Source organism: Pelodiscus sinensis, chromosome 11 (assembly GCF_052426305.1).
Source record: "Pelodiscus sinensis isolate ZL-2025 chromosome 11, ASM5242630v1, whole genome shotgun sequence".
In the NCBI taxonomy this organism is placed as follows: Eukaryota; Metazoa; Chordata; order Testudines; family Trionychidae; genus Pelodiscus; species Pelodiscus sinensis.
The window spans coordinates 5,981,615-5,996,354 of NC_143062.1; the positions used below are offsets into that span (position 1 = coordinate 5,981,615).

At 45.0% G+C, this 14,740-nt stretch overlaps 1 protein-coding gene across 2 annotated transcripts in view; it reads left to right on the forward strand.

The window, feature by feature from the left end:
- Nucleotides 1-14,740, forward strand: part of BSN (bassoon presynaptic cytomatrix protein) — a 166,260-nt gene that overhangs the window by 35,963 nt on the left and 115,557 nt on the right. For both annotated transcript variants that reach the window (XR_012906554.2, XM_075939578.2), the window contains exon 3: nucleotides 5,166-6,005. Coding sequence is in view for 1 of the 2 variants with exons in the window: in XM_075939578.2 (XP_075795693.2) it covers nucleotides 5,166-6,005 (840 nt within the window). In the remaining variant the exon portion in view is untranslated. The remainder of the gene's footprint in view (nucleotides 1-5,165; nucleotides 6,006-14,740) is intronic.

The following is a 14,740-nucleotide window of genomic DNA, read 5'->3' on the forward strand; positions in this document are numbered from 1 at the left end:
TCATCCTTCATGTAGGAACAAATGATACGGCTAGATTCTCGCTGGAACGAATCAAGGGAGACTATGCCAGGCTGGGGAAGACGCTTAAGGAAATCGAGGCTCAGGTGATCTTCAGTGGGATTCTGCCTGTTCTAGAGAAGGGCAACTAAGGTGTGATAGGATTATGATGCTCAATAGATGGCTCAGGCAGTGGTGCTATAAGGAGGGCTTTAGGATGTATGGCCACTGGGAGGCATTCACGGACAGAGGACTGTTCTCTCGGGATGGACTTCATTTAAGTAGGGAGGGAAATAGACTTCTAGGATGGAGGCTGGAAAAACTGATTGAGAGCTTTAAACTAAGAATTTGGGGGAGACGGTTGGGAGATGTCCAGGTAATCTCTATGCCAGATTTTAGCATCGAGAGGGAGGAAAACGAAGTAAGAAAGGATATAGCTGGAGGTAGGAGAATGGACATAAGGAGGAAGGGTAGAATGGATACTAGTCTAATAGGTCATATTGGAGGTACATTGTCCAGGCCAAATTGGGTTAAGAATGTGAGTGAGGCCAAACAGCAAAAATTAAGATGTGTATACACCAATGCGAGGAGCCTAGGTAACAAAATGGAGGAACTAGAGCTATTGGTCCAGGAAATGATACCAGATATTATAGGAATAACAGAAACATGGTGGAATACTAGGCACGACTGGAGTACAGGTATTGAAGGGTATGTGCTGTTTAGGAAAGACAGAAATAAGGGTAAAAGTGGTGGAGTCGCATTGTATATCAATGATGAGGTAGATTGTAAAGAAAAAGTGATGGAATGGAGAAGACAGAGTCTGTCTGGGCAAAAATCACGTTGGGGAAGAAAACTATTAGATCCTCCCCTGGGATAGTGCTTGGGGTGTGATATAGACCACCAGGACCTAATTTGGATATAGATAGAGACCTCTTTAATGTTTTTAATGAAGTAAATACTAATGGAAACTGCATAATCATGGGAGACTTCAACTTTCCAGATATAGACTGGAGAACAAGTGCTAGTAATAATAATAGGGCTCAGATTTTCCTAGATGCAATAGCTGATGAATTCCTTCATCAAGTAGTTGCTGAACCAACAAGGGGGGATGCCTTTTTAGATTTGGTTTTGGTGAGTAGTGAGGACCTCATAAAAGAAATGGTTGTAGGGGACAACCTTGACTTAAGCAATCATGAGCTAATTTAGTTCAAACTAAATGGAAGGATAAACAAAAATAAATCTGAGACTAGGGTTGTTTATTTCAAAAGGGTTAACTTTAATAAATTAAGGAAATTAGTTAGGGAAGTGGATTGGACTAAAGAATTTATGGATCTAAAGGCGGAGGAGGCCTGGGATTATTTTAAGTTAAAGTTGCAGAAGCTATTAGAAGCCTGTATCCCAAGAAAGGGGGAAAAAATTACAGGCAGGTGTTTTAGATCAAGCTGGATGAGCAAGCATCTCAGAGTGGTGATTAAGAAAAAGCAGAAAGCATATAAGGAGTGGAAGATGGGAGGGACCAGCAAAGAAAGCTACCTTATTGAGGTTAGAGCATGTAGGGACAAAGTGAGAAAGGCTAAAAGTCATGTAGAGTTGGACCTTGCAAAGGGAATTAAAACCAATAGTAAAAGGTTTTATAGCCATATAAATGGGAAAAAAACAAAACATGAAGAAGTGAGACTGCTAATCACTGAGGATAGAGTAGAGGTTAAGGATAATCTAGGCATGGCCTGATATTTAAACAGATACTTTGCTTCAGTCTTCAATGAGGCTAATGAGGAGCTTAGGGATAATTGCAACATAACAAATGGGAATAAGGATATGGAGGTAGATATTACCATATCCAAGATAAAAGCCAAACTTGAACAGCTTAATGGGAGTAAATCAGGGGGCCCAGATAATCTTCATCCAAGAATATTGGACTGGCACATGAAATTGCAAGTCCATTAGCAAAAATTTTTAATTATCTTCTAAACCTACCCCCATCCCACTAGCATTCACTATGTTAGGCATTCCTTCAGACTTCTCGGTGAAGACCGAAACAAAGAAGTCATTAAGCATCTCTGCCATTTCCAAGTTTCCTGTTACTGTTTCTCCCTCCTCACTGACCAGTGGGCCTACCCTGTCCTTGGTCTTCCTCTTGCTTCTAATGTATTTGTAAAAAGTCATCTTGTTTCCCTTTATTCCTGTAGCTAGTTTGAGCTCATTTTGTGCCTTTGCCTTTCTAATCCTGCCCCAGCATTCCTGTGCTATTTGCCTATATTCATACTTTGTAATTTGTCCTACTTTCCATTTTTTATATGACTCCTTTTTTATTTTTAGATCATGCAAGATCTCGTGGTTCAGCCAAGGTGGTCTTTTGCCATATTTTCTATCTTTCCGACACAGAGGAATAGCTTGCTTTTGGGCCCTTAATAACATCCCTTTGAAAAACTGCCAACTCTCCTCAGCTGTTTTTCCCCTCAGTCTTGATTCCCATGGGAACTTACCTATCAGCTCTCTGAGCTTACCAAAATCCGCCTTCCTGAAATCCATTGTCTCTGTTTTGCTGTTCTCCCTTCTACCCTTCCTTAGGATTGTGAACTCTATGATTTCATGATCACTTTCACTCAAGCTGCCTTCCACTTTCAAATTTTCAACCAGTTCCTCCCTGTTTGTTAGGATCAAATCTAGAACAGCTTCTCCCCGGTAGCTTTTTCTACCTTCTGAAATAAAAAGTTGTCTCCAATGCAGTCCAAGAACTTATTGGATAGCCTGTGCCCCGCTGTGTTATTTTCCCAACATATATCTGGATAGTTGAAGTTCCCCATCACCACCAAATCTTGGGCTTCGGATGATTTTTGTTAGTTGTTTTAAAAAAAGCCTCATCTACTTCTTCCACCTGGGTAGGTGGCCTGTGGTAGACTCCTAGCATGACATCACCCTTGTTTTTAATCCCTTTTAGCCTAACGCAGAGACTCTCAACACTTCCGTCTCCTATATCCATGTCCACCTCACTCCTTTTTAATATATAAGGCAACACCACCTCCTTTTTTTCCCTGTCGAACCTTCCTGAGCAAGCTGTACCCTTCTATACAAACATTCCAATCGTGTATTATCCCACCAGGTCTCTGTGATGCTAACAATGTCATAATTGTACTTATTTATTAGCACTTCCAGTTCTTTCAGCTTATTACCCATACTTCTCGCGTTTGTATATAGGTATCTAAGATACTGATTTGACCTTGCCTTCTAGTTTTGCCCTGATCCTCCTTTCTCTCTGCCATTATAGCCCACGCTCCCTCCCATTTCTGACCCATCTCCCAGGTCTCCACGTTCTCCACTTACCTGTGGGCTTTGCTCTCCTGTCCCCGTCGAACCTAGTTTAAAGCCCTCCTCACTAGTTTAATCAGTCTGTGTCCAAATAGGGTCTTCCCCCTCCTCGAAAGGTGAACGCCATCTCTGCCTAGCAGTCCTTCCTGGCATAGCATCACGTGGTCGAGGAAGCCAAAGCCCTCCTGGCGACACCATCTTCGCAGCCAGGCATTCACGTCTAGGATGCACCTGTCTCTGCCTGGGCCCCTACCTTCTTCAGGAAGGATCGAAGAGAATACCACCTGCGCTCCAAACTCCTTCACCCCTACTCCCAGAGCCCTGTAATCACTCTTGATCCACTCAGTGTCACACCTCGCAGTATCATTTGTGCCCACATGGATGTGTAGCATGGGGTAGTAGTCAGAGGGCCGGATAATCCTTGACAGTGCCTCCGTAACATCTCAGATATGGGCCCCTGGCATAGGATGAAATTTAATAGTGAGAAGTGTAAGGTTATGCACTTAGAGATTAATAACAAGAATTTTATTTATAAGCTGGGGACACATCAGTTAGAAGTGACTTAAGAGGAGAAGGACGTCGGAGTCCTGGTTGATCACAGGATGACTATGAGCTGCCAATGTGACATGGCCATGAAAAAGGCTAATACGGTCTTGGGATGCATTAGGCGAGGTATTTCCAGTAGAGATAAGGAGGTGTTAGTGCCGTTATACAAGGCATTGGTGAGACCTCATTTGGAATACTGTGTGCAGTTCTGGTCTCCCACGTTTAAGAAGGATGAATTCAGACTGGAACAGGTACAAAGGATGATCCGAGGAATGGAAAACCTGTCTTATGAAAGGAGACTCAAGGAGGTTGGCTTGTTTACCTTAACCAAAAGAAGGCTGAGGGGAGACTTGATTGCTCTCTTTAAATATATTAGAGGGATAAATACCAGGGAGGGAGAGGAATTATTTAAGCTCAATATCAGTGTGGACACAAAAACAAATGGATATGAACTGGCTATCAGGAAGTTTAGACTCGAAATTAGACGAACGTTTCTAACCATTAGAGGAGTGAAATTCTGGAACAGCCTTCCAAGGGAAGTAGTGGAGCCAAAAGACCTATCTGGCTTCAAAATTAAGCTAGATGGGTTTATGAAGGGGATGGTTTGATGGAATAACATGATCTTGGCAACTAATTGACCTTTCACTATCAGTGGTAAATAGGCCAATGGTGGGAAGATAGGAGTTACTATAGAGAACTTTTTGGTGGGTGTCTGGCTGGTGAGTCTTGCCCACATGCTCAGGGTTCAGCTGATCGCCATATTTGGGGTCAGGAAGGAATTTTTCTCCAGGGAAGATTGGTTGAGGCCCTGGAGGTTTTTCGCCTTCCTCTGTAGCATGGGACACAGATCACTTGCTGGAAGATTCTCTGCATCTTGGGGTCTTCAAACCATCATTTGAGGACTTCAATATCTGAGATATAGGTGAGAGGATTATTCCAGGAGTGTGTGGGTGAGATTCTGTGGCCTGCATTGTGCAGGGGGTCAGACTAGATGATCATAATGGTCCCTTCTGACCTTAAAGTCTATGAGAGAGGTTAAGAACCACTGTCGCAAGGTATTGGCCATACTAGGACAGTGCACTTTTCTGCACACGTTGATACAGTAGCACTGCACCTAGAAGAGCCCTCTGTTCCTACCTATCTAACAGCAATATGTTTCTCTTCATAAAGAAGCCCTGATCATGTTCCTAGAGTCAGCAGAGCCTGGGCAGACAGGTACAGAAAACAGCTTATGTTGCTATTGGCTGTGCTGATCTTGTCCTTGATCATGGTCAGTAGCCATCACTCACTGCATTATCCTCTTTGTTTTGTAGGTGAAAGAATGGTTGTGTTTGAATTGCCAGATGCAGAGAGCTTTGGGAATGGACATGACCACAGCACCTCGCTCCAAAAGCCAGCAGCAACTACATTCCCCTTCACTTTCTCCATCCCATTCCCCAGCCAAACATCCCCAGCCTCAACTCCTGGGAATGACAGGACAGGAGAAGCTCCCAGGAAATGTGCAACTGGGCATTGGACAGGGTGCTGGTGTTCTGCAATCCGAGTCAGCCAAACCGTCCCCAGCTGCAGCACAGAAGGAACCACGCAGCCAAGGCCAGCCAAACCATGCTGCTCCTCAGGAAGTGGTGAGGTCTTCCCCACAGCATCAAGCAAAGCTTCCCTCCTATGACCAGAGACAGACCTTGGGAGACTCCCCAGCAAAGACTTCAGCACTGTCCCCCAGCGCTGCAGCACAAGAGCAGTCCCAAGAGGGCCTCACAGGAAAGCTCTTTGGGTTTGGGGCTTCTCTCTTGACCCAGGCAAGCACACTCATGTCTGTCCAGCCAGAGGCCACACCGCAAAGTCAGCAGTCCTCTGGCAAAGTGCCTCCAAAAATTGTCTTCAGTGATGCCAGCAAAGAAGCTGGACTCAGATCCTCAAGTGCTGCATCAGGAGCACAGGGTAGGGCTGGGTCCGCCCCAGCTACAAAGCAAAGCAAAGCAGAACAAGACTTCAAGCCAAAGGAAGTGCCGAAAGAAAGGGTCATGTGCCCCCTCTGCAAATCAGAGATCAATGTGGGCTCCGGGGAACCTTCCAACTATAATAGCTGCACGACTTGTAAACAGCAGGTGTGCAACATGTGTGGATTCAATCCAACGCCTCATCTCACGGAGGTAAGGGGGCTGCACACTGGACTTGGCCATTTTCAGTTTATTGGGAACCCTGATTTTGTTCTGAGATTCTGATATTAATAACATGGCAAAAGCCAGTGCGTTTTCCTTCCAGGTTTCAATAGACTTCTGAAAAAGCTTTCACAAAGTCCCTCTCAAAGGCCAGTTAATGTGCAACATGTTACTGTGCATACAAAATAAATCACACTCCTGTGTTATTGCCCCATTGTGCAGACAAACCCTAAATGTGTGCTTGTTGTTTCCTAACTGTTGGTATTGAGATTTTATCATATTTGTTCAGTGTGGCAGGGTAGGGTTGCTGAAGGCATCCTTGCAGTTTGTTTGGCATGTCTTTATTTGGCCAAGACCATAGTACATGGCTGCTGCCTGCTGAGGGCTTGGAATTCTTAGGCCCTAGAGTTATGGGCAGGAGGAGGCAAGGTGAATCATAAAATCATGGAACACTAGAACTGGAAGGGACCTCGAGAGGTCATCAAGTCCAGTCCCCTGCCCTCACGGCAGGACCAAGGACCACATCTAGACCATCCCTGATAGATGTTTGTCTAACCTGCTCTTAAATATCTCCAGAGATGGAGAGTCCACAATCTCCCTAGGCAACTTATTCCCGTGTTTAACCACCCTGACAGATAGGAAGTTTTTCCTAATGTCCAACCTAAATCTCCCTTGCTGCAGTTTAAGCCCATTGCTTCTTGTCCTATCCTCTGAGGCCAAGGAGAACAATTTTTCTCCCTCCTCCTTGTGACATCCTTTTAGATACCTGAAAACTGCTATCCCTCTCAGTCTTCTCTTTTCCAAACTAAACAAGTCCATTTCTTTCAGTCTTCTCTCATAGCTCATGTTTTCTAGATTTTTAATGATTTGTGTTGCTCGTCTCTGGATCTTCTCCAATTTCTCCACATCTTTTTTGAAATGTGGAGCCCAGAACTGGACACAATATTTCAATTGAGGCCTAATCAGTGCAGAGTAGAGTGGAAGAATGACTTCTGGTGTCTTGCTCACAACACTCCTGTTAATGCATCCCAGAATCATGTTTGCTTTTCTTGCAACAGCGTCACACTGTTGACTCATATTTAGCTTGTGGTCCAATATGACCCCTAGATCCCTTTCTACAGTACTCCTTCTTAGACAGTCACTTCCCATTCTGTATGTGTGAAACTGATTGTTCCTTCCTAAGTGGAGTACTTTGCATTTCTCCTTATTAAACTTCATCCTCTTTATTTCTCCAGTTTGTCCAGATCATTAGGAATTTTGACCCTATCCTCCAAAGCACTTCCAATCCCTCCTAGCTTGGTATCATCTGCAGACTTAATAAGTGTACGCTCTATGCCAATATCTAAATCGTTGATGAAGATGTTGAAGAAAACTGGTCCCAAAACAGACCCCTGCGGAACCCCACTTATGCCCTTCCATCCAGATTGTGAACCTTTAATAACTACTCTCCGAGAACGGTTATCCAGCCAGTTATGCACCCACCTTATAATAGCCCCAACTAAGTTGTATTTGCCTAGTTTATTGATAAGAATATCATGCAAGACTGTATCAAATGCCTTATTAAAGTTTAGGCATAGCATGGCCACCACTTCTTCCTTATCCACAAGACTCATTATCCTATCAAAGAAAGCTACTAGATTTGTTTGACATGATTTGTTCTTTACAAATCCATGCTGGCTGTTCCCTATCACCTTGTCACCTTCCAAGTGTTTACTTAATTTCCTTAATTTTCCTGGCAAAAAAGTTAAACTGACTGGTCTGTAGTTTCCTGGGTTGTTCTTATTTCCCTTTTTATAAATGGACACTATATTTGCCCTTTTCCAGTCTTCTGGAATCTCTCCTGTCTTCCATAATTTTTCAAAGATGATCACTAAAGGCTCAGATACCTCCTCTATCAGCTCCTTGAGTATTCTAAGATGCATTTCATCAGGCCCTGGTGACTTGCAGGCATCTAACTTTTCTAAGTGATTTTTAACTTCTTTTTTTTTAATCTTATAAACCTACCCCCATCCCACTAGCATTCACTATGTTAGGGTATGTATACACTACCCTGCTAGTTTGAACTAGCGGGGTAATGTAGGCATACCGCACTTGCAAATGAAGCCTGGGATTTGAATTTCCCGGGCCTTCATTTGCATAAGCCGGGCGCCGCCATTTTTAAAACCCCGCTGGTTCGAACCCCGTGCAGCGCGGCTACACGGGGCACGAACTAGGTAGTTCGAACTAGGCTTCCTAGTTCGAACTACCGTTACTCCTCGTGGATTGAGGAGTATAGCTAGTTCGGATTAGGAAGCCTAATCCGAACTAGCTACTCCTTGCCGCGTGTAGCCGCGCGGCACGGGGTTCGAACTAGCCGGGATTTAAAAATGGCGGCGCCCGGCTTATGCAAATGAAGCCCGGGAAATTCAAATCCCGGGCTTCATTTGCAAGTGCGGTATGCCTACATTACCCCGCTAGTTCGAACTAGCGGGGTAGTGTAGACATACCCTGGGATACCAACAATGTCATAGTTGTGTTTATTTATTAGCACTTCAAGTTCTTCCTTCTTATTCCCCGTACTTCTTGCATTTGTATTACAGGCATGTAAGATACTGATGTGATTTTGCCCCCCAGTTCTGCCTTATCCCTCCTTTATCTCTGCTATTATGGCCCATGCTCCCTCCCATGTCTGAGCCATCTGTCAGGTCTCCATGTTTTTCACTTTTCTGTGGGCTTTGGTCACCTGCTCTCGTCGAATCTAGTTTAAAGCCCTCCTCACTAGGTTAGCCAGTCTGCATTCAAATATGGTCTTCCCCTTTCTCAAAAGGTGAACCCCATCCTTGCTTAGCATCCTGTGGTCGAGGAAGCCAAATCCCTCATAAAAGGAAGATTTATGTTAGACAGGGCCTTTAGCAAAACAGTGGTACTGCCTGTTGTTTCTCAGGACAGTAGGATACTAGAAGTTAATCCTGGGGTCATGTTGTTCAATGGAAAGCTCATGAATAAGTCAGTAATCATCCATGGCTTGACAAGGAATGAAGCTCCTTACTTTGCTTGTATAATGCTTCAGAACTGGTTTTGATGTAGTTGGCTCCATTTGGGAAGTAGGTGTGATTTAAAGAGTGATTGTTGTGGAAACGATATGGTGGTGCTGTTCATGTCCAATATAAAATGTAACAGACATCTTGCTCCTAGACTAGCTCTGATAGGGTGCATCCATTGTGTGTGCAGGATAAAGGTTGGATGGAGTGCTGGTGTGTGGTTCACCATAATGCACTTCACTATTCCCTAGACAATAGTGCTTAGTGACTTTAACTTCCACATGGACGTCAAATTTGCTGAACCTGCTCAGGCTTTTCTGATTAAGAAGACCAGCGTGACTATTCAAGTTCAGTGAAAGCTTTGGCTGTGGTTTTGCTCTGGCGTTGGGGTTAGAGATAAATCTGGGGATTGACCCTTTTCTGTTGCCTTGTTTTTTAGGATTTTAAAGACATTGAATGAGAACACACTGAAAAACATATGAATTGTAACCAGGTCTGCTTAAGTATAATGTATAATGTGAGATGTATTTTTTAAATTAAGAATACTGGCCTAAAACTGACAAAAGTTCCAAGATCACCATTAGTATGAAGCAGTGCTACCCCATTAACTCTGATGAAATTGCTCCTGCTTATGCCTGTATTGAATCTGGGTTCTCATTATCAGTGCTATCCCTAGTGCGAAGGACAGGACAATCCCCCTCCAACCCTTCCCTCAAGTCCCACCCCTGCTCTGCCCTTTTCCTGCTCCACCCTGTCCCCAAGAAATGCCAAGATGCAAGGGATTACTGAGGGAGGGCTGGGGCTGGCAGCAGGAGGTGGGTCCTCTGGCCGTCACGGTGGTGGCAGGAAGTGGAGCGACCTGCCCCCAGCTTGCTGTGCTCCCCTGAACCTAGCTACTAGCTGTGTCGCTCAAGGGAGTGGAGCTGGCTGGGACCAGATTGCTCTGCTTCCTGTCACTGTGGTGAAGCAGCACAGCCTGGCTGGGAGATGACAGGGTGGTGCAGGCTGCTGGGGCACTCTGCTTCCTACAGCTCCCGCTGCTGCTGAGTGCAGGGATGGGTCCAAGCCCCATGACCAGTCTCCTGGAAATCCCTTATGCCACCGCCCGGGGTTCCCCAAAGAGCAAGGCCCAAACTGTTGTATGGATGAGACAACTTTGCTTATTATTCAAGTCCCGGGTTTTCCTATTGCTAGTGCCACAGGAAGTGGTTCTGCTGATTCAGTAGGTGATCCTCTTCTCTCTGAGTTAGTAGGGGAGTAATGCTCTGACTCGGTGCTGTGCTGCTGCTGTGTCTGTCATTTTGATGGTAAATGAAACCAACTTGTTGTTTAACATTCACATAGACTTTGCCCAAAAAGTATTGATGGTAACCCTGCTCTCCTGGTTCAATGCCATTGTGGGTAAGGCTACAAATTTGTCATGGAAGTCATGGCATCCGTGTCTTCCAGAGACTTTGTGACTTCATCCTGCAGTAGGGTGGGACTTGAGGGAGATTGTCCCATCCTTTCCATGATGGATGGGAGCAGCAGAGTACCTCTGCCTCCTCCAGCTGCAATGGTCCCTGGAGCTCCAAGCTGCCATGAGCAGCTGAGGATACCAAATGTATGACAAGCTGCTGAGAAATAGGGCAGAGAAATGAGGAGTGGTTATTTAAAACTAGTTTCATAAACCAGAGGCTACTTCTGATCCCAAAGGACCATTATCAGGTCAACAGATTAAAAATTTGATAAAAGCCAATGTTAAAAATTACATAAAACCCAGGTTAAGAAAAGAGTGTCTGTACATCTGGGTATAGTGCTTACATTATCCACACAAACTTTGTTTTAAAAGTCAAAGATACATATCGTACATAATGAGCAATAACTCAGATTTAGTAGGATAAATTTAACATAACAGTTCACATATTGGCATCTGATCACTTGAGCATATTACCCTTGAAAAGTTGTATAGAGAGTTGATTGCAGAAAGCAGAGATATCACTGACTGAAGACTGACTTTCAGTCAGTAAGAATTTAGGGCAATCTAACTCAGGGTATGTCTACACTACCACCCTAGTTCGAACTAGGATGGTTAATGTAGGCAATCGAAGTTGCAAATGAAGCCCCGGATTTAAATATCCCGGGCTTCATTTGCATCTTGCCGGGCGCCGCCATTTTTAAAGCCCCGGTAGTTCGGACTCCGTGCCCGCGGCTACACGCGGCATGGAGTAGGTAGTTTGAATTAGAAAGCCTAATTCAATGTTAGGCTAAATTCATCCTTGATGCAATCCCACTGGAAACAATAGTATTACACCAGGATTGACTTTGGCCAATGGGTTCTAAATATTCCTATTGCCACCTACAGCTCCCATCGTCTTCAGAAGAGAGGAGAGAGTCCCTCTGTCTGGTCCTGAGGAAATGTAGAGAGCCTCAAATGTCAAGGAGGGAGAGGGGATTTTTCTGAGGGTGCTCTAAACTAGGAGAAACTGGATGGGAGTGAGCAAACACAAGAACCACCTTCCCTGATGCTGAAGTCTATTATGTCTGCCAAAGGAAGTAGCAGGAGTCCCGTTACTTGGATCAAAGCACTGGAGTTTACAGGGTGGGGGTGAACAATCCTGTACTGGATTGGAAAATACCGGTTAGGTGGCCTGCCCAGAGTCATGTAGGACATTTGCAGTAAAAGTAGGAACACAATGCTCCCAATTTTCTGATTTGCTAAAGCTGTGTTTTCTCCACTAGACTTCTAAATCCTCAGGCGAATTTCTTCAGCTATGCTGTCAGAAAAAGGAACTACTCATGCATCTCTGGTTTTGCAGAGCCCTTTGTGCTGATCTGTAGTGCAGTGTAAGCACCAAGCATTATTTTTAATCCCATGTTACAGAGCTCTGGTAAGTGAGGTCTGTCTGTGAGCCAGGTTGGCTCTGCAAGGGGCGCAGAAATAGGCTCCTGCTCCTTTTTCCCCAGCTGACTCTTCTGGAGGTTTGGGACTAGGTTGTATCTCCCTCTCCCAGAGCTGCTCTGGGTTTGCCAGGGAGCTCAGTATTGAACAGTAGCTTTCTCTTTTTGAGCTGAGCTGGCTCTGCAGTGTTAACAGGAGTGAAGACTTATTTTAGACACTGGTATAAGCAGATGGAACTTAGAATATACCAGGGAGTTGGTTTGTGAAGGAAGATGAGGCCATTTCAGACTGTTTTAAAGGATAATAAATACAGAGCTCCTAATGGATGTTATATTTGTGCATTCTGGTTTAAGCGTACATGACAGATTTTCAACAATTTCGACATAAGATCAAAATCATGAAAGTTGATTGGTCAATATGACATGGAACTTTGTGAAGCAGAAGATTCCAGGAGGCATTCTCCTCCCCCCCACGAAAATACAAGCTGAAATTAAGGGAATGTTCTACATTCTCAAAGGTACCCAAGGAAGGGAAATGAATGTGACAAATAGGGTCCTATCCAGAGGCAGTGCCGCAGTCCATCTTCAAGAGGTTCTGAACTTCAGCGTACAATTTACCTGCTGCTGTCACTGATGTAAAGCAAAGTAATAGCTGCACTGGGAGGTGGAGAGTCTTGATCAGATGATGACGTAGTTGGACTCCTTAATGCTGTTCACTGCTGACAGTCCTGTGTAGATTTCACATAGCAGGGCTCTTTCCCCACCCTTCTCAATGTCCCTGACGTAGTACAACATTTGCTCTGAGTCCCCACCCCCTCTAAAAAAAGATCTATGGGCCCTAGCAACACAGTGTATATGCTAGTACCTAAAAACAAAAAAATAGCTTAAAACCCATAATTCTGAGCAACTGTGAAAATTTCAATTAAGTAAACATTGAAAAAAATACACTTAGAATAAACACTGATGTTATCTGTCAAAATCCTAAATATTCAGAACTCTGCCAGGCCCAAGGAGCTGCGAAGGGCCAGAATTAGGGCAAACCATGCCTCTCTCAGCTTCCTTACGAGGAGTGGCTAAACGTGCACCATGGCATTTGACGGAGAATTTAATCCGAGGGTTTGGATGGGGGCCCAAAACCCCTACCAAATCAATTCCAGACACCTTTCTTAAGCAACCAGCTTTATTCAGGAATGCATTCCAGGGCAAAAGTCTCCAGGATACTCAGGAAAAAGTTTCTGCAACTGCCCAAACAAAAGGCAAGGTCTTTTGTACTACCTTACATGGTAATTACCCCTTTTCCACTGACCACTTACAATTGCATGCATATACAGGTCATGCCCCTTTGCACCAAATTCCCTCCAATCATTATTTGTCCCCTCATAGTCCCTTTGCAGGCCTTACAACAGGTTCAGACCAGTTTCACCTGTCCCCTCCTTTTGTATACCTGTGTTCAAGCACGTACCTCTTTACAAAGACCAGACTTAACATCCAGGTCACACACAGGTCATACTGACAACAAAATAAATTTTTTCCTTCACATTAGTGTTCACATTAGTGGAGTAAGAGGCCTACGTGGCCCTTGGTTGGGTCAGGATTTGGCTCATTCAGGCTGAATTAGTTTGTTTGGTCTGGCTGCTGGAGACTCTTTGGCTATGTCTACACTGGCGGGTTCTTACTCAGGAACGGCGGTTCTTGCGCAAGAACACGCAGAGTGTCCACACGGCCTGCCCGCGCTTGTGCAAAGAGATTTACAGTAAAGCATGGGAAGAGATGGTTTCTTGCACAAGAGCTATGCTCTTTTCTAATAAGTGTAAGCCCTCTTGTGCAAGAGGGCAGTGTGGATGCGTGGCAGAGGTTTCTTGCGCAAAAAAGCCATATGGCTAAAATGGCCATCAGAGCTTTCTTGTGCAAGAGAGCATCCACACTGCCATGGATGCTCTTGCGCAAAAGCACATGGCAGTTTGGATGTGTTCTTGTGCAAGAGATTTTGCGCAGGATCTCTTGTGCAAGATGTTCTTGAGCAAGAACCTGCCAATGTAGACGTAGCCTTTGTTTATTGGAATCAATGGGATGAGAACAAAAATGTTTCAATTTTGTGGGGATTGGTGATCATATGGGCCATTTTCTGTTGTCTGTCCATTCCCAGGATGGGAGGGGGATTCTTAGCCATGGGAGATGAGCACTTTGTGCAAGGATAGAGTTTGGGTGGCTTTTAAATGAGATGGCAATCAGGTAACGCTGGCCAGAAGGGGTTAAAGTAGGCAGGAGGGAGCCTGTGCACAGCCCTGTCCAACTAGGGAGAGGCTTTTTAGTAACCAATCAGGGTGTGGTTTGCTGGAGCAGTCCTGTTTATAAGGAGCTGCCCCGCAGAGGTGGTTAGTTGGGCCCTCACCAGGGAAGGTGCAGAGCTTGAGCAGCACCTTTGAGAGAGCAGTGTTGGGCATGTTCAGGGTGGGGCTAGAAAGAAGGCTCCAGCATGATACCTGACAGGCTGCTGGCCTTGCTACAAGGAACAGGAGGCTGCAAAGGGTCACAGAGGAAGTGTCCCAGGGAACTAAAGGCAAGTAGAGGGGGGCAGGACAAGGCTGCTGCCAGAGGGTCCTGGGTTGGGACCTAACCTCCATGAAAGGCTATTAGCCAAGGGATAGAAATGGTGTCCTTGGCCTCTGTTTGTCACAGGCTGGAGAGGGATGGCAGCAGACAAATTTTTTTACCATTATCTTTGGTCCACCTTCTCTGGGGCACCTGGTGCTGGCCACTGTTGGCAGATTGGCTACTGGGCTAGATGGACCTTTGGTCTGACCCAGTACGGCTGCTCTTATGAAC